Here is a 20,707-nt window from a genome sequence, read left to right on the forward strand (position 1 = left end):
ATACAGGCCTTGTGGCTGCTGCCAATCATGCTCAAGCATCAGCAAAGCCAGCTATTATATTCTTAATTCAGTATCTAGAGGGACCTATGTTTGTTACTTAAGGGATTTTAACAAGCTTGACCAGATCAGTGTTCCTCCTGATGCCAAGGCTGTGGCTGTGTGGGATGGTTCAATGAGAGATCACATTCTTAGGGGGTGATATTACTAAACCACGAACTAAAACACTGCTGTCAGAATGTTCTTATGTGGGACACGGAAATCGTTGAATACAAATGAGCTATAAATCTTAACATGAATATTCAGGAATTTCTGGAAAGCTATTATTATATATGTCCAAGTCAGACCTAAAAGAAGAATAGTCATAGAATGCAGAAAATGACAACCATCCAATTTGGGTCGTTTTGCCAGAAATCAATCAATAGCATGTATAGATCAGATAGAATGATTAACCTAGTAAGAGGTTTATTAAACACTTTGGCTAGATTTCCCCTCCCCCCCCCCCTTTTTTTTTTTCTGTACGTCAGCCTCCTCAGTATATTGACATTTATGGCTTCAGCTGAGAACACTGCTGCACGTTGAAGAAGAACTGGCACAACACCAATATCCTCATTTGTGAATCACAGCCTCAAGAGTAGCTCTATTACCTTTACCTTGTAAATCACAACTGTGCTATTAGCAATCTTTCAGTGCGATGTGACAACTTTATTATAATGTTTTTCCACTGAAGTTTGAGTTCATATTTTAGTTAGCTTGGAGACTGATGCAGACATATTTACCAGGTTTAATTAATTGACTATAAATAATGGGCTGTAAAAGGTGTCTCTTTCTTACGAAGTTCAGGTTGTCATCATTTTACAGAAAACTGCCTATTCAGACAGGATACATGCTGGTGTTGTCATACTTTACATTCACGTTTCACTATGTAAGTTTAAAATTTCTCACTACTTTGAGGACTACAGTTTAGTCTTAGCTCTCTTACAAAAACACAGTACATGATCTACATCAATTTACTAGTAATTAATTTTAACTAGGAATTTCATTAACTTCTGAGGACAAGGTTGCAATTCCATGATTTTCTTTGGCTTCAATGTACATGGACATTACAGTAAACAGGAATGGCATGCACAGACACAAACAAGTTGTGCTGGATTTACCTGACACAAACTTGCAGAAGCTAATACAGTTGTTTTTAGAGAGCTGGAGACTCTTTCTGGTGGGGTAATGCAGCACATCTGTTTTTCTTATAGCCCCCAAGATACTCTATGTCATTCCCTACCAACTGCTTTAGGCATCCACGGCAAGAGAGGCACAGATGCAGGGAGCAGAGCAGTAGATCTGCACAGCTGCAAGGAGATGAGCAGAGCAGAAGAGTAAAGCAGAAGAGGGCAGGGCAGATGAGAGAGAAACGAAAAAAGACTTTGCAAAGGAAAAAAAAAAAAGTGCAAGTGAAGACAAAATACTGATGAGCTTGAAATTACTGGAGAGTTCCCTCTTGGACATCCTGTTTACAAAGGTTTCTTATTGGGAAAAGTCAGCAGGAACAGCCACTAGAAAGAAACTTGAACTCTCTTCCTACCTCTTCCCCTTGAGAATGGAACAATTTGTTCAGAGACAGAGAGAGATCTACGTATTAACTCAGAAAATAAACCAAGCCTTAATCCTTAAGTACTGCTAAACACCCACAGAACAATTTGTATCAATAAGGGACGACTTTAATATTAAAAACTGAATCCCACAAGGCATATATGCAGAAGTACTGTTACTACCAATATCTGTAAAAGTAATAAAGGCCAAGTAACAGCTTGCCCAAAGCTACAGAATAATCAAAAAGTGGATGCTCACAATCCTGCAGATAAACAAATAAGCTAACACCTGCCAACACTATAAATTCAAAAAGCAGTTGGTTTGGAAAAACAATGGACTCCTAGCTAGAAACTCCTTGCCCTTATCAAGAATAGAGACATTTCCCAAAGACTTACAAGGGGCAGTGTGCTCTGGCAGATGTTTACTCATAGGGTAGAAGATAGGCTGAGAGATACACAAAAGCTTCTAGGAGTTGACATCAAAAGACCTGAAGTAAGACTTCCCTAAGAAGAAAGAAACGAAGCACTACTTTGTGAGGGGAGGCAGAAGTGAAAGGGCAACAAGAGAAAAAGCCACAGAGCGTCTTCTTTCAGAGGTGGCTTGACAGCATAGCCTTCTCTGAGGACACGGGAAGCTCCAGGCATTGGGGCTTCAGCCTGCTAAGTAGGTTTTTTGCTAAGGGGACAAAATGTAGGAACTTGAGTTTTCTTGCATATCTGTGCTATGCAACATAAAAAGAAAGAATTTTTTTTGTTTGCTTGTTTGTTTTGTTTTTCCCCCTATGCACAAGCGCACACACATTCCACATAGAAACAAAAATGTGGTGAGTGAGTGGACATCAGTGCCACCGGACAGCTACGAATTAATATTCAGATGGCAAAAATGGTGGCAAATGCTATCTAAAAAATAGCTAATGCCATAATGTGAAAGCGTAGACGCTCCAAAACTGCACTTTTCCAAACAGAATACCCAGTTTCATTACTTCTGGATACAAGATAAACAAACAAACAAACTCAAGAACATAAAACATTTCTTTCATTACGTTCCAACTAATAAATAACAGTACCTGAACAATTCATTACCCAAGTTACCAAATGAGTACTTACATCACCCGTTTACGTCCACAACTTTTTCACCTTCCATTATTTCCATCTGAGTAAATCATCAAGTAATACTAAACAGTTCCATGATATCTTTTAGAAACACACATTTTAATAGAGGGTGAAATGGTGCTTAAAGACAACTTTTTTGTTCAATGCACCTTTTGCTTTCATTTTCTCCAATAAGCTTCTTCATGGGGATTACACGCATTGCGATAAATGTTCTAAAGAAAAAGCAGCAGAACTTCATAAGCCTTATATTTCAAGTTTATCAGACAATTTTTGAAGCTCCAAAGAGCCACAGCTATTGCACAGTGTCCTCTGAAGAGGAAACAATGGTTAAATAGCACATTGGTCTGTAGCACCACTTTTCCATTTCACAGTCTACTGAACTCACCCCATGTGACGGGTAGGAGATCCAGCCCAGCTCCCCTTGAATTGTTTTTGAATCCAGCAGATTAACTACAAAAAGACAAAACGAAGAAGAATGAGTTTCATTTGCCTCTGTCCAGTTAACCTCAGTTACCCATGCTAAAAGATGTGTTTATTTGAGGACCTTGTGAAGCAGTTGATTTGTTCAGGTGGCCTGGCAGATAGCTACAAAGAAGAAAAAGACAAATGAAAAGGATCGCCTTGTTTATCTTAAAATGTGGTATGAACAGCAGACACGGGAACTTCTCAAAACACAAAAGTGACAAAAATAAACAATGGATCTCTGTCCAAATTAATTACAGCAGGGGGTAGGAACAAAGCGGTTCCATCAGCTGCACAAACTACAGCATTTTCCCCTTGGATGCCTGAAATTTGGGTCAATGCATCTAACCAAATACATGTAGGTGAGATCTGAATATTTTAATCATTATTTGATTAAAAGCCTGTATTTGGCATATATAATTTTCTCAGAATGCAAGAATAAATAATGAATGCTGATTAAAGTCTTCCCTTTATCTCTTTCTTCCTTCTGATCTAATTTGTTCTCAAATTGTCTTGTAGTAGTGAACTGTTTTCTACATGTCATGTGTAATACCATAGATACAAAAGTAATTATTTACAATGCTCCAAGTTCAGACGGAGCTACTTAAATAGCGGCATCAATTTGTATTTAATCTGGCCATTATCTTTTTTTTTTCTTTTTAAGATGAATGCAGCAATTTTCAGAGAAAGAATGAAGGTTTTATTTGTAAACAGTCCAACATAGACATTTTCCAGCCAATCCAACCACAGTGTTTTTATATCCATTTTTAAACGTGATGTTAAAAAAATAAACATAAAATAAATTGAAAGATATTCATCCTTGCTGTTTATGTACTTTTACCAAACATAAAAAATAAATTTAGTTCCTTAACCTGGTCATAGTCTCGAAGTGCTTAATCAAAAACGTTCCTAAGTAACCATTTATTTATTACCATAAAGCAGAACAGGTGAGAACAGATACAAAGCATCATGAAGAATTGTCATCTCGATGAATACAATCCATTGAGGTATTCGCATACAACACAACAACATTGCTTATGGTGCTCACAGAAAACAAAAAAGATAGTTTCCCTCATTTGCCTTTCCTAGTCCTATCAATCTGCTAAATTGATCTATTTTTATTATATTGGCATTGACCTTCTAGTAGCTGTTTAATTTTGGTTATCACTTAAAAAAACAAATGAACAAAACGTAAGAGATATCAAGGCATTTTTTCTTTCCCTCTCCTTTCCTGTTACTGGAACGTATAGGAATACACAGTAGGGAAAAACAGGTATACAGTATTAGAAACCAGGCCACGTCATCAACAATCATAAATACATATGTTCATGTGTGTTGTGTATATGTGTGTGTATATACACACACACAGATATATATATATATATATATATAAAAATCTGCAGTGCTATACTACCATGAATGATCTGCTTTCTCATATGGGTGAAAAAAAAAAAAATCCCCTGCAGTTATACAACACTTTAAAAGACAACAACAGCATTTTGCATTTTACCTACGTCAATAGCCAAAACATTTCTATTAATCTTACATAAAGAACATAGCCTGGCACTGTATTTCTTGACCTCCAATTTTCATCAACAATTCAATTTGCAATCATCTACACAATCAAAGAAATCAGTCTTTTATTGAGTGCATGGGGCCCTAGGCAGACTATCATGAAGCAAGCTTTGCATCTATAAAAAGGAAATACTAATAAGAATTCGAAATGAAAAAGTGCAGTTCTTGCTTTTGTGACTACAAATTCCCACAGATTATGGATCTCCTGGGATAAGACATATATTTGCTGTGCATCTGCAATACGTGGTGGTGAAGGAAGTATGACTTTTGAGGCAAATTACTTGGCAATACATTGCTAAGGCAAATCACTCAGGAAAAAACCTGAAGTAGTATATTTAGTTGTTAAGAATGAGCTTCTTGAAAACATGATTGCAGTCACCCTGAAATTTATAAATTCAGTCCAAAATCATCAGTCTCATCTGGAAGAATACACAGGAACAGAGTCACAGCCTGGTGCTAGCTCTCCTCTCAGGGCTTACCAAGCAGCCTAGCAGTGAGAGCACACCCTTGAAGGACACAAGATCAGCACTCAGCATCTCTGTCCACATCTCCCTGTGCCACCCCAACAGTTACAGAACCCTGCTGCCTGCCTAGCTCTCAAAAAAGGTTCACCAGGTTGCCAAGTAATCTGATGTGAAGTGCTCGCAGGGATTAAATAAGGCTGGAGGGGCAATCCAGTGGAAGCCACGTGTGCCTGTGAAAGGGCGAGGATGGTTTAACACCAGTAGGTAGCAAAGCTCCACCACTGCCCCACAATAGCTGGATGCCCCCTATAGCCCACTATAGGGCTAGAGAGCAAGTTGCCACGCCCTTCGGCCCCTCTAACAGGGGAAGCTTACAAGAGCACGGGACACAGACCTGCAACAAGACCTCGCTCCAGCAGACCTCTAGCTCAGGAGGTTTCAACACCAGAAAACAAAATTCAAGCTCTTTCCACAGTTAAGGGCAAGGAGTCTAACCAGTCTTGCTCCCCAGCAAAGTAACTGAATCCGTAAGACAACTCCTTCAATCCTCCTTCCCAAAGCTGTTTTACCTGGGATCAAACCTTTTACAGCAAGAGCAATTTTTCAGAATATCCTTCATTCCACCTTCCTCATCACATTCAAAGTGGCACCACTACGCAAACTACTTTGCCATGTTCATACATATTTCACCACATTTTAAAAATACTAGATCCAATTCCTTTGAGGGATGTGTGTGTGCATGTCACATCAAGAAATAAATAAAAAACATAGGGGAATAAATACTAAATGAAACACATATACATTGCTATAGTGACCCCCTAGATATCTGTCACTGCCTTATACCTTTATCGTGTGTCTAGTGAAAACTGTAATTTAGGCAAGCAGAAACACACAGCAGGCTGCCTGAGCACTCACATTCTTTAGAATTCCCATGAAAATCATGTATTCAATACTTCTTTATTCGTGGTCGGGTTTTTTTCTTTTAATCTTTTTATTAAAGGTGTACAGTTTTTTTTAATAGTGTCTGAAATGCAAAATATTTTTCTTTTCAGGTTGCCACCTGATAAAAACGACCCTGCCCTCTCCCCCCTAGAAAAAAGCTGTTGACCCACAATCTTCCTGTGAGTTCAGGAGAAAATTGTACACCTCGACAGAGAGCAAGCAATACAGATCTTGGAGGCTACTATGTTCATAGTCCCTAGAGAAAATGATAGGGAACGGTAAAACATTACCTTTTGACATTAGGTGTCTTAAGATTACCTATTAATCTAGAATTTGAAGGAGAGAACAATTCCCTACACTAAAACTGAAAAAGTAAAGAAGGAATGGATTAGATATTAGTTGTCTTAACTTTTTTTTCAAGGATTTGTAGGATTAAGTGCAAAAAAGTGAAATATTAGAGAAGCAATTCATTCATACAATTACTCATTTCAACATGTTTCAGCTCTGATATATCCTCTTGTTTAACAAAAGGCAACATTTGATTCACAAAAGAGATCTTAGCAATTCATGAAAGGTAACATACACAGATATTCTATCAGATCTTCACATCAGCAGGCATACACCAGCGTGACCCTAACAGAGTTTTCCCCAAACACAATGAAATTTAAATGAAAATGTTAATATTTAAACATACTACAGGTGCTAATAGACACGTATTTATCAGATAGGAAAGAGAACTAGAGAGAAAGGAGTTGCAGCCTTTCTCTTGGCACTGTCCTCTGCAAGGTGTGTACTTCTAGCCATACTAACATGAATTGTAGGACTTAAGAAAAGTCCAAAAAAAAGAGGTCAAACTATGCAATACATTTTCTTCCATCACATACGTAACAACCAGGTATTCCAAAACACCTTGCCCAACGAAGCCTTTGGCTGTGTAAGCAATAATAACTACAAGTCATATACAGCCCTCACTTCAGAGCCTGATTACCTGCAGCTCTCATGCACTTGAATAGAATACCGGGGAATAGAAGAAGTGGAAAGTCCCAAAAATAAAATCAATAATTCTTTTTACTTCCTAATTATTGCCACTTCTGAGATGAGATTAGAGGAGTAGTTTTAGAGGTCAGGCCACATGACAGAGAATAAGGACTTACAGGCTCTTTACGAAGGTTAAGCACCACATCCTTTCTCCCACAACTCAATTGCACTCCTTGTATTTCCTCCTCCAGCAAAACTGTGTGAGCACCCTTACAGAGACCCATGAGGCTGACATGTTGATTACTAGGGTAATTCTTAAACTACCTGCATGGTTGTGTTGCTACCTCCAGCTCTTTTCCTATAGAGCATCTTGAGCATCACTGATTATGGTAAGGAGACGCAGAGGGGTTCTCACAAAACTACATTAAAAAAAATCCAATGCTGTCTAACAATCTCAGTGTACTGCATGGGTCCCATCACGTAAATAACACTCTTTAAAACTAGTGGTAATTACTAGGGGAGATTTGCTATAGAGACGTTGCAGTGCTGTACGAACTGAGCCACCACCATTCTGGCTCTGGAAATGAGCGACTTGGCGCTGCCACGCATCAGCCTTGCTCGCTATACCGCGGCTACTTCTGCCAAGCAGCAGCATACCGGCAGCGTGTCTATTAAGAACATGTGCTCTTCCTAGAAGCTCCCTCTCCTGCCTGACTCTTCTGGCCATCAGAACTTCATGAGAGAGCATTTTTCATTTCCTCAACGTGCGCTTGTTCCAAGGGGGTAAAGACAAGTGCCTTCCCAGCAGCCGGAACAGGCAGCAGGACGCAAAGTGCAGAGCTCGCTCACTCTCTTCTTTGTGGCATCAGGAAGAAGACGAATGGAGGCTCGAGTGGAATCTGACGTGCAGGCCCGCTCACACTATCTGAAATTGCTTCCAGTTTGAGAGTGATGGCAGAGGGCCTGACTCCAGGCTCACTAACAGCAGGCTTTATCGGGAGTGATGTCACCGAAAGAAAAATAACTGTAAAACTAACGAGATACCTGGATTCACGCTGAAGGCAGATCCAGAAACACATGGGATAGTGGCTGGACAAGGAACTGAACACAGTATAAATACCCTTCCAGTAAAAAAAAAAAATAAATAAAAATAAAACAATTAAAAAAAAAGATAATACATGTTGTGCTAGGTAGAACCATCCTGAGATAATCCTAACTACCTAGAAACAGGGGAGGAAAACCTGCTAAAAGACAGCTTGTAATAGTTAAAGAAGAACCCGCAACAACTTCCCCACAGGAATGTATTTCTAAATCTTATTCTATACACAGAAAATGTATAACAATAGCCAATGAGGTAAAATATAGAAAGCATTTTTTCAATTTCCAATTAAAACTTTTAAAAAAAAAAGGGAATAAAAAAACTATTTTGTCTTTTATTTGGTATCAAACTGCCAGCTTAGAAATATGCTAGTTATTTCAAAATATGCTAACAAATAGGAAAATTTAAATTTGCTCCACGACCAAAAAAACGAGTGAATGCCCATAATTGAAATGTGTCATATAATTCTGAGCAGCAAAGAAAATACTTTGCGGCAGGAAGTTAGCCAGATCTTGGTTTTGGGGTGGGACAGAGTGGAGTCAGTGCAAACACAGATACGTTTTTAGAAGGGGGGCCTTTTTACATCAAAGAGCACCAGCACCTGGATTTTCATACATCTATAAGCACAGATTTAAATACTCTCAACCCTCCCTTCTCCCATTTAGTGAGGATAGTGAAAGTAAGAAAGGCTGCAGCAGATCAGCTTTGGTTTATCATCTCTGGTTTATTCTGAGGCTTATAGGCAACACCTATAGACAGATAGGCTAGGCCAATGTCTTGATGCACTCGCTATAATTACCAACTAGGATCTTGCTGATAGAAAATCTACTAAGGTATACCAAAAAATCTTTGGGAAGAGGAAACAAGTAAAATCAGCTGACGAGAAATGTCTCCACAAAGCAACGCTAACTAATGCACTGCTTTTCTCATGGAAGAGTGTTCACCATTGAAGCCTGCTTCCAAGAAGCAGACCTGGGACCTGATTGCTGCTTGCTCATTAATAAAAAGTCAAGTCTCCTGTGATATTATGGTCCTGCATTTCCTCTCAAGTGTTGCAATGAAGATGTAATTATTGCTAAAAATGCTCAGAAGCAACTGACCTCAGCATAAAAGATGTGCTAGGAGCCCATGCAGAGAGCTCTGCTTTTACTGCTTTGTCTCCCTCCAGCCTGGAGCACCCTAGGAAGCAAAGTGACACTAAGCTACATAGAGTAAGCATCCTAAAAACAGCCAGGACTAAATCCTTGGTAACGCATACCCCATACAAGTGCCAACAAAGCTTGGCCCACTTGCTAGACAATTCTTTTCCACGTGTGAGATTTCTCAGGGAGATTTCTGGTACAGCTCAAAGCCAGCCTATAGTCCTCCGAGAGGCACAACACTGTGAGGTCTGCACTTTCAACCTTTCTTGCCTATGCCATTATACTGTACAATGCAAATATGATTTTGTGCAGAACATTCCAAATTTGGCAACTGTCATGTTCAATCTGCGGTTAAACTGCTGACTGAAGAACTCCACCAGGGTGGGGGCAAGAGATGAACAAACAAGGGAAAACCAAAATGAATTTAAAAACAGTTGTGTTAAAACTGAACCAGGGAAACTTCACAAAAGGCCACCGGATAGCCCAAGCCTCCCTTCCTTTCAGCTAAATGTTCAGTAAATAATTTATAAACTACTTCAAAAATTAAAAGATTGTTAAAAATTTCAAATAAAAGACAAAAGACTAGCAATATGAATCAAGTTACCTTACTGATTATTTCACCTATAAAACATATAAGACTTCCAGGTCAACTTGGATTATTTGATAAATTCTATTCTTACAATAGTCGTCCTCAGCTCTACAAGAGGAAGAGTTTCATTTTCCTCCCAGATCTTTCTCTCTTCAAGCGCACTCCTTAAAAGCATCTGGGGCCAGATTAGGGTGCCTCCGTTTTTCCATGGGTTGAATACAGAAACAGCCAAAACAGGAACTTGGTTGCAAGTTTTTTATAGAGGCTGCCATAAATGAGGGAAGACAGCACAGCAACGAGCAATACAGGAATAAATAACAGCACAGACTGTAAACACCAAATGGAGCAGATAAGGGAGGATCCACAACTGTGCAGCAACCCTCTCCCTGCTCGCTACACCGAGGGAATGCCCAAACTGCTGCTGGAGGGAGACCAGCCAGCTCCTAATTCACCTGCACTCAATGCTAAGGAGAAGCTCTCTGGTAGTCTTCCTCCTCTCACTAGGCATGCAGCCTACAAGCAGGAGAGGGGCAATGCCACCCTAAGTCTCCTGAATGTGACTATCAGGTCCAAAAACACAAGCCTTGCAGGAAAGGCTTCAGAGAGCAAACTGGCAGAGGTACACTGTTCCTTAGCAGGCAAAATGGGAACAAATTTCAAAGTAGAACAGAAAACTGCTGAGCATCGTGTTGCTGGAAACCTTGGGAGTGTTCAGGTAACACCAACAGCTTTTCCCCCCGCCCTACCATGGAGGGAACTCGAGCAATAGTTAAGGCTGGGTAGCACAGGTAACCTTCAACATTACTCTCTACTCAGCCTGTATTGAGCCTACAGGTGTGCAGGTAGACTCAAACATCCCAACATCATACCTCAAGAAAGTTATTCTGGTGATTGTGAAAAGGAAACGACCAGCCATTTCTGCACAGATGATGACGTGTGAATTAGCAGCTCCTGTCACAGGAGTGGGGTGGCAAATCTGCACACTGCTTTCCCTCTGAGTACCTGTCTGCGTCGTCTTGACAACTGCCTGGTTTGCAGGAGAACTTCTCGTGGATGAACACAGACAAAACTGATTTTATTTCTTTTTTATTAGTTTGAAACATGAGAGTCCTCTTGATATTGTTAAAGCAGTGTAAAGCTCAATTTCCAAGTATGCAAAAACATATGACTGGTGGGCTGGAATGCAATGTTTATCAAAAGGGCCTAATAAGGTTTTGGTTTTATTAGGCTATTTCCTGTAAGTTGATATGTGCCAGTTCTTTTCATTAAGACAAGGATATCAAAATTAAAAATGGGTTAACCTAATGGGTTCCAAATTATTGTGTCACTTTCATATCTTTGCATCCTGGTTTTTAAACCAATTCTGACTTTTTTTTTTTAATATCTCCTACAAGACATTACATAAACCCTTAGATATCTGAATTACTGTTCAACTGAACCTACATTCAAGTCCAAATACTCTGAATCTCATTTTAATCTACTACTACAGTGTTAAATCTGACATGAGCAAAGCACAGCATTAAATAAATGCAAAATGAGGGCTACTGCATCAAAAGAGAGTTTAAATGGCAAAAGCTAAGGTCACCTTGCTCAGAAAAGAGAAAAAAAAAAAAAAAGTGAGATTCAGTTACCTAAACACAGGCACCTCACCTTTTAACAGCCCAGAATAAGCAGGTCTCTCTCTCCTGGGATAGGAGACCAATCCTGTTGGGTTCCCCAAATCCTGAAGCACCATATGGCTATGGATAGGCAGCCCAACCCAAAAGTAAACACTGCTAAAATCATTTTAACAAGCTCTAAAGCACTTCTCAAAAGGGCTTAAGCATATTGCACAACTCTTCCCTTGGGAAAAAAAAATAATACTCAGTATTCACTAGTTTTGCAGAACTGAGCCCCTCTGAGGATCTCATACAGTTGAGGTCTACTGGAGTTTCACAAAGAACCATGCTTGGGAAGGCTTCTAAGAAATTCAAGGAAATATATATATATGTTGCAACAGTGTCTGTGTTTATTTAAGGTAAACTGAGAGTTCAAAAACTTGTTAGACATACTTAGTTTCTAGTTTAGACACCTCAAAGTATCACAAAAAAAATCTAACCACATGCAGCACCTATGACTAAAAATCCTTATAACTTCCCAGAAATTTTCCTGCAGTTCAAACACTAAAAAAAAAACAAAAACAAAAACCAAACAGGAAATAAAAATTCATTGATGAGAATTTTTTTTCAGACAGGGACTTGAGCAGAAGAATGACCACTCATGCATTTAGAAAAATGCTGTGATTCCTCCAAAGTGAATCAGCTGGCAGCATGCCAAACCTTAGGGGAAAAAAAAAAATTGCTTTTAAGAAATTTCTCATACAGGGCACAGGAAAAATAATAATAATTAACTTTTTTTTGTTGTTGTTAGGTTCAAAATACAGAAATCAAGATTTAATAAAAAAGTTTATGAAAATCCTAAAATACTACATGCAGAAAGAAATCTCTGCAGGTGTGCCCTGATAGAGTTTTGTCAAGGTTTTCTTCTCTGCTCACAGGAATCAAGGGCTCCAGCTTGCCCGGGCTATGAAATGCTTGGGTCCTTCCATAGCCACTCCACAGATAAAATAAACCCACCGAACAAATGACTAAACATCTTGGTGCAAATCAGGGGAGTAAAATGCCAATAGTATAAGAAATCTCCTTGAGTGTCACGCTGAGAAAATCAAGATGCTAAAACCAGTTCTATTTTCCAATACAGTGATGTCACCAACATGATATTTTCATTGTTTGCCAGGTTAACAGAATTTATGGAGGTAATTAATGCAGAACATGTGTGCCGAGCTATCCATATGAAAAATGGAATTGCCCCTGACTTCATTTGCTGCCTTTGCAACCAAAACCCTGCTAACATCTTTTTTCACTATTTCCATATGTGAGAAATACAAATATTTATAACAAAGGTAAATGCTTAAATGACTCTTCTATTCCCATCTACCCATAAGCCAGTTTTTCAGGCCCCCGTTTTCTGCTTATTCTTCCACTTCCATTACCTTCCCACAAACAGCTCAGGTTTCCATTAAGTTGCACAAACTAAGCATGTGCCTTTTCTCCAGAATTGGTTTTCTCGGTTAGAATGGAAAACCTCTCCTTCAGTTTCTTGAACACCCTGTCCAGCTTTAATGTGGCTTTTGATCAGTTGGGATCAGTACAACCAACTGATTAGGGAAAAGGCACCGTCCTTAAACCTATAGTTCTGTACCTTTTCTCTGGGCACCTGCAGGATTGCAGCATCTCCCTTCTCCCTGTAAACAGCATTTGGTAAGAAGGAATGGACACGTGGTTCTCAGAGTTGATGGGGAAGTAAAAGATGTTTTCCACTTTCTACTCTGCATGGCTCAATGTGGAATTATGGGAGGGCAGGGAGAGAAGAAAAAACACAGGCATATAAGAAAGGCTCGTGGCACTGTGCACAGGTAAGGTGGGAACAAAGGAGACCAGTGAGGTTTCCCTAAAGGTGGGTTACCCCTAAACAGTTTGGGTGATCACATTACATCTTTGATAACTGTAACCTTCTTCTCCAGGCAAACTGACCTCTCACCATTAGTTAAGACATTTGCTCTCTGAGCTAAAGCATACGTGGCAGACCAGTTTCTGCAGGATAGGGCCCTAGCATTTTCAGAACCTATTTCGATATATGTGTCTGTGTCATGAACGTTACAGCTGGACAGATATTGCCTTCTCTTTTTATTTTTTTTCTTTAAGAAAAAGAAGAGAATCACCATTACAAAAAAAGATTAAATGGAATGGTAAAAATGCATCTGCCCCTCCTAAATTGCAGTCTCTGTTGAAATTCACCACTGGTAAATCACAGTCATGAAGCTTACTAATGTAAACAAAGCTTAGACTTTCAGGGAGGCAAGGAATTTCTTAATTTGTGCTTTGCTCAGTGTTCAGATCATTGTCAGCCCTGAATTCTGGGTCCCTAATGGCGTTAATAATTGGAGAAAGTTTGAGTTTGGGTCTGATTTTCATGTGATTCAGTTCAAGCTTTCACTTCATGTCTGTCTACATCTCTTCTTCCTCGATCCTTCCCTCCACTCCAAAAGGGAGCTCTTAACAAGCCTTGCCCCTCAGAAAAAGCAAACATGGCAGAAGTCCTCTAGCTGCTTTCTAACTTATCAACAACTAAATCAAGAAACACAATGTCACTGTTTGCTATTTGTTACTGCAAGGTTTCTGGGAAGACTACTGTGGACCAGAAGGCTTTTTGGTGCTTTAGTTATTTCAACAGAAACTCTTCACTGTAGATTTAAAAAAAAAAAAAAAAAAAAAATCTCCTTCCCAAATCACAAATTTAAAAGATTTTTTTTTTTTTTTTTGTAATTTGAAATTATTGTACTCGTATGTATGGCAGCTGTGCTTGAGGAGTTTTTTTCACTATCGTTATTAATAATAATAAATTTTAAAAACCACATCAAGAACAGACCAATGCAACATGAACTTCTCCATCCAAATAGAGACATAAAAACGGTATGAGAAAGATGCTGGCAAAAAAAGAAATCACCATTCCCGTAGCATATGACACTAAACTGCCCTGACTGAACCTTACCATTCATCCTATTGTTCCCCTAATTGCTAGGAAGTTTCAGCCACTGTTCCTTCGCTCTGCTATTATTCTTTCGTCAATATTTTTCAGTAGATTAATGGGATTTTCCTCCATATTTTGCCTGGAACAGCAGGATGCAATACTTTATGGAAAAAAAAGGAGCGTGGTGCTTAAGTTTCTGCTTACAGTGTGTCTGGTTTAATAACGTCTCTGCAAATTTAAGACTGTATGCTCTGGCGTTTCATTCATCCTGCCCGGCACTCTCACAGGCTGCAACTCTTTTGTCACTGTCCTAAGATTTCTTTCAGGCGGGATTATCTCTATTTCTATATCTTTATTTCTTCCATTCATTCACTGCAGAAATTTCAAAGGAACCGTCAGTCCAAGGGACTGAATTTCAATTTTACATCAGTTTCACACTGCAAAAGAAGTCCTTGTGCTAAGAGTTATCAAGCACCTAAAGCTAAGAAGAACAAGACGACCAGTGGGGAATACGATCCTAACCCAGCAAATTACTGCCATGTTCTGTTTCCAGAATTACACCACCGGGAGTTCACGTCTCATCTTCTGAATTAAACTATTCCCTGTTGAGCTTTGTTTCTTGCATAGAACAGTTTAAACATCAAAAAAAAAAAAAAAAAGTAAAAAAAGAACCTTCTATAAAAATTCATGGAAATAAGAAGGGCTACATCACTAAAATGACTTTTAGCAAAACGGAAGACTTGGCAGGAGTCACATGCATTTGTATACAAAATCTTGCATTTCACTGTATTAGTTCTTACTGCAAGTTTTTATCTCCCTCACAAATACATGTTCGACTAGTTTCAACAATGCTTCAATAAATTAGGCTCCTTTCCATAAGAAAGGAAATGATAAAAAAGAAAAAAAAAAAAAGAAAAGAAAAGAAAAGAAAAGGAAGGAAAAAAGAATCCCTACATCTCACTACAGAAAAGCAACACTTAGGATACTGGAATTATCTATTGGAAAGGTGATGGGCTTGAGAGATGCCTCTGTCCCACCTCTTAAATTTTACCAAACACTTCTTGAAAAGTCCAGTCAATTTTGCACTTTAGGGTATCAATCTGACCTTTTGGGGTTTCAATACCTGCTCCACTGAGCACAGCTTTGAACTTCAACAAAAAATAAGGACACAGTTCTATCTCCCGTTATTATTAGTAACATTTACATATTTATTTATTTGTTTATAAGAAAAAAAACATCTACAAAGCTGTGGTGCCTCTATGAATCACAGGTAGCCCGCGGAGCTAACACAGGCTCTGCACAAAAAGCGACCGACTGCACTGGTGGATTTGGTAACAGCTCTGTAGTGACCCTCACTGGTGATAAAATCCAGAGCTCTGAAAACAAGGAAATGAACACCTGCATCTGTATTTCCAAACTTTCATCGGGTGGGGATTACAAGAACAAGAGCCGTTACATGCACGCTCCTGGAGGAAAAGTTCTGAAACAAAATCAAAAGTAAGTCTACTAATAGCAATTAGCTTAACTCCTGCAGATAAAAATAGTAATAATAATAAAGCTAATTTGCATGTTTTTCCAGATGGGAATGAAAAATTTAAGTTCCATCAGAACGCACTCCTGATTCGCAAAGACTTCTTGCAAACAACTGTTAAACTTCGCATGCCTACTATCTGCGCAGTGATTTCATTCCAGTAGCGCCCCAAAGCCTGACTTCTTATGGCTGAAAGTACAGAAGAGAGTTTTAATGAGCATCTATGATTTGACTGGTTCGTTGGGTAGCAAATATGTTATATCCAAACTAACTGCAATAACAATTAATTGCTGTGTCCAATTTGAACATCTCCCCGTTTCAAACATCTGCTTTAAGTTTGCTATAGGCAATACGGTGATTCTTCTTTTCAGTACAGTGTATTGAAATCAGGGGTAAGCGATGACACATTTCAGCAATAAACAGAAAAGAAAATAAATTAATCCACGTGTGAGAGTCAGGTATCAAAAATACTGAGATAAAATGAGGAATTTGCTCAACTTCCTTCTCCTTTTGCACAGCTTTTTGAAAACATCAGAGTGTGAATTTTAAAGCATGTTCACTATCTGTCTGATCATACAGCTTATGATGAAGCACAGCAGCTTTGAGTATATACTGTATGAAAAACAGCTCTCTAGACCCACACAGAATTTAATTTCAGAAAGCTCAAACTTAAGTGGCATCATATTCAGATTTCTAAGCCTACTTTTGATTTCTTTTGCAGATAAACACTCAACAGCGAGCTATAAGCAGGAATTGTGTCATGATACATGAAGACTTATCCTGACCTAATGATACCTGACATACAGTAAGGCGAGATTTGTAAAAAGCATTTCCCTGTGCAATCCCTTTTGATCCTACTGAAAAGTTTCCAATATTTCCAGCCTTTCCCAAAATGATATGCAAAAGTTGGCCAGGCATTTTGCTCCACAGGCAAACACTGAATTTCTCAAAAACATGCCAACAGCTGTCACAAGGCACACTAAGTTGTCTTGAGTGACTGTAAGTGTTAACGGATAAAATGGTGAATTTAAGTGTGCACTGTTCTGAGACGCTAATGAACGAATAAAAGATGAAACCACATCTCCAAAGCCAGCACGGACTGAAAACAGCGGCTGATTGGAACCTTCTTGCTGTTAACCAAAACAGACACTATTTGAAACCAAGTACGATAAGCAGATTTACCGTATTGATCTTTTGGTAGCTGTGTTCACAAGAAATTAATTTTATGCTAGATTGAGAGGTTACAAGAAGTTTCCTGTCTGCACAGTCAAAATATTATTGAAGCAATTCAGGTTGTCAGTAAAAGCTTAAACAAATTTGCTGATAATCCTGTTAATGACCTAGGTCAAGTGTTAACTGTTGCGGGTTATAAAACAGTGAAATTAAAGTTGCTGGTACCCTCGGGCAGGCAATATAGTTACCGAAGAGACAGAGGAAAAATTATTAAATTACTAAATGATATAGCTCATTCAATTTCTTGATACCATAGGAATTATTCAAAGAAAAATTGTATCCTTCTAAGAAGAAACCCACAATCCTCCCCAAGTGAAAAATATCGACCGGAATGGAATAGCAGAATGTGTGGTTTCTCCACACACACAAGGTTCTGCTTGTGGCTCCAAAACCCGAAAAATTAGACATTAAATCTTCCTGACATTTTCCTGCCTCTCAGAAAATGGCACACACTTTGCCACTGTACACAGATAAGTCTGAACTTTACAGAATCTTCCTGAACCTCCGTGATTACGTAGGTAAAAGGCACGCACGCAGCTTTGCAACGAGCACGGTAGGGAGTTCAAAAATAAACTCAGTGGAAAATTTTATGTTTCAGCAAGAACAAACTCCAAACTTTTCTGGGATGAAGCAAATTAATAAACACCCAAGGTCTCCAAGATAGGAAAAAAGGGGAGGGGGGGGAGGTGAGAGGGGATGGTGGACTGCACTGGATAACAAAGTGAAGTAATCAACAACTTGCCTTCAGCCCCCCCTTTTATCCTTTTCTCCCTTCTTCCCATCCGCTTCCACTACAGAAGCATCAGTTCTGGTTCAAACGCTTGTCAGCTTTAGTATTAACTGCAAGTGTTAACTAAAGATGTTTTTTTAAAAACAGAAGTAATTCTTTCAATCCAAATAAATTTAGGAAATATTACCAGGAGCCCTGAAGGCACTCCTGTAACATATCTATTGCTACATTCACATCTCCCAGAAGTTACACAAAGCTACATAAACACACTAAAAATGCACTTCATTCTTTATTAAAACAATCCATGAGATTTTCAACAGTAGCTTTATATTAAAGTGCATGAAAAAAAATGTACATATTGTTAATATAGGCTTTTGGATAAGAATCTCCATTCAAAAAATATATTTTAACTTCTCAGCGGTAAAGAAAGAAAACTTTTCTAAATATCCCACAGAAATACAGTAACATCTAACTTCAGCCTCGGGAAAAAATTAATGGTAAGAGCAATAGTGAAAAAAGTGTAGCGAGAAAATCATCATTTAAAAGAAGAAAATCTTTTGACGCTATTTAAGGCTTCAAGCTAATGCTTGATTACCAAACAAACTAGCATCAGCAAATTCTAATTTGGATTTTCTCAATTCATATCATCAGCCCAAGAACACTGCAAATGAAGTAATTACTGAGCTTCCCATAGTGGAAATAATTAAAACTCTGATGTTGGTCCAATTTTTAAAAGAAACTGGGAATGCTTTTTTTTTTTTTTTTTTTTTAAATGAGTAGCAACATATATATTCCAGAAAAAGTAAGCATGCAAAAGCAGGTTACTGTCCAGTACTTGTATTTATGTTGTGCCTTTTCACTAAATATTTTGAAAATACTACCTTTATGTTACAAGTTTTTGAAGCTGAAAATAGAGAATAGGATTCTGACTCGGAAAAGATGCTTAATATGCTTTCTATGTGATACTGATTTTTTTCTTCCTTTCCCAATTCTGGGTGATTTTAAACAAAGAAATAAAAAGTATCTTTTGTAAACCTGAAGGCTCTAATATCTTTTTTTGCATAATTAGTCTCAGCTTTCAGACTGCATCTGCCTGCCACTGCTGTGGAGGCAGAGCTGCTCTGCTGACTGACTGAACTACACACGTTTCCAAAAAGCTTTTAATCATAGGGCACCAGTAACCCCTACTATCGCTTGTGTTTTCATTTCCGAAAACCATTTGTGAAAGATGACAATAGGTACCAAAATAGTGTGTATACGGAGGCTTAAGAGCAACCAACTATTAAAAGTAACCTGGGAAGCAGCGCCTACGTAAAATAAATTTACATCAAACGTACGAACAGATGCTACATTATTCTTCTGGCACGGTGGTGCCACAGCTTCTTCCCAGCAATAAAAACAACCTATTTCAGATTACCCAGGATTTGTGGAGTTTAAATCTTCCCTTATTTGATGTGATTGTTAATTCCTTTCGGAAATCATTCTGAGTGGCTACCTCACTACCGTATCCCGCCAGCAGCCCCAGCACCAGAACACACTCAGCATCATTCGCTGGGGAGAAAGGCTAATTGTAACGGCGACACTGTCCGCTGCCCTGCGGATGCTGCAGGCGGAGCAGGTGCTAGCTCTACGTGCAGGGCTGACACCCCAAGTTCCTCGCACCCCCTGGATGTGTCCCCAAAGCGGGCTGTGGCGGACACCCCGCAGGCACCGGCTGCGGGAGGGGGCAGAGGGGGCTCTGCTCTTCTACTCCGCGGGGAAAGGGCAACCTTACCTTTCCCCCCAAAAAAGTGTCTCAATTACTTTTTCAAATAGCGGTCGTGATTTCTCCCTGGCACCTACCACGCGTCCCCACCAAATGTCAGCTCGGAGACCGCCGCAGCGGAGGAGAACAAAACGCTGCCCAAAATTGGGGCGCGGGCACGGTTCGACCGGCATCCCACACCCAAACGCTCCGGCACCCCCGGCGGGTCGGGGCAGGGCAGCGGGGACGCTTTTTTAGCTCGGGCTGAAACTTTGGCAGCACCAAATACCGCCGCAGCCCCCACCGCCGCCGGCCCGGGGGCAATTAGGGCGAACCCCCAGGCTTGCTCGTAAGGGCGCGCCCCCGGCAGCAGGGACCGAGCACCTTAAAAAGGAAAAAGGAAAAATAAAAATAATAATAAAAATTTAGAAGAAGAAGAAAAAGACGGAAGAGAAGGGGAGGAAGAGGGGGAGAAAAAGGGAAGAAGGGGGGAAAAAGGAGGAGAGAAAAGAGGGAGAAGGAGAGAGCCCCCCCGCCGCCGCTCACCTTCGTTGCCGGGGCGGGCGCTCAGACGCCCGGCGGCGCCGAGGGCAGCAGCGCAGAGCAGCGGCAGCAGCGGCGGCAGGCGGCGGCGGTCCATGTCGGCGGGGCGGCAGCGCGCAGGCAGAGCCGCATGTCTCCGCGCCGCATGCCACCTCCGCTCCGCTCCGCGCCCGCTCCCGCTCCGCGCCGCCGCCGCCGGCACCGGGACCATGCCCCGCGCCCGCCCGCCCGCCTTCGCGCTGCGCCCGGGAGGGGCCGCCCCCGCCCGGCCCCGCCGCCGCCGCCGCCCCGGGTCCTAGCGCCGCCCCCGTGCCGACAGCCCGCTAGGGCTGCCGCAGGCCGCGGGGGGCAGTGAGGGGGCTTCGCGCCTCGCCCCCCAAGGGTCGGGCACTGCAGCGCTGCCCCGGCCT

The 20,707-nt window shown here is 40.3% G+C and overlaps 1 protein-coding gene across 1 annotated transcript in view; it reads right to left on the minus strand.

Moving 5' to 3' along the window:
• Positions 1–20,394, minus strand: part of EPHA3 (EPH receptor A3) — a gene marked incomplete at both ends in the record, with an annotated part of 219,328 nt that extends 198,934 nt beyond the window's left edge. Inside the window, 2 exons of the mRNA XM_084306056.1 lie at positions 3,082–3,146; positions 20,301–20,394. Of these exons, the coding sequence (XP_084162182.1) occupies positions 3,082–3,146; positions 20,301–20,394 (159 nt within the window). The remainder of the gene's footprint in view (positions 1–3,081; positions 3,147–20,300) is intronic.
• Positions 20,395–20,707: the final 313 nt, after the last annotated feature.

Source organism: Netta rufina (genome assembly GCF_964035555.1).
Source record: "Netta rufina genome assembly, chromosome: 1".
Classification (NCBI taxonomy): Eukaryota; Metazoa; Chordata; class Aves; order Anseriformes; family Anatidae; genus Netta; species Netta rufina.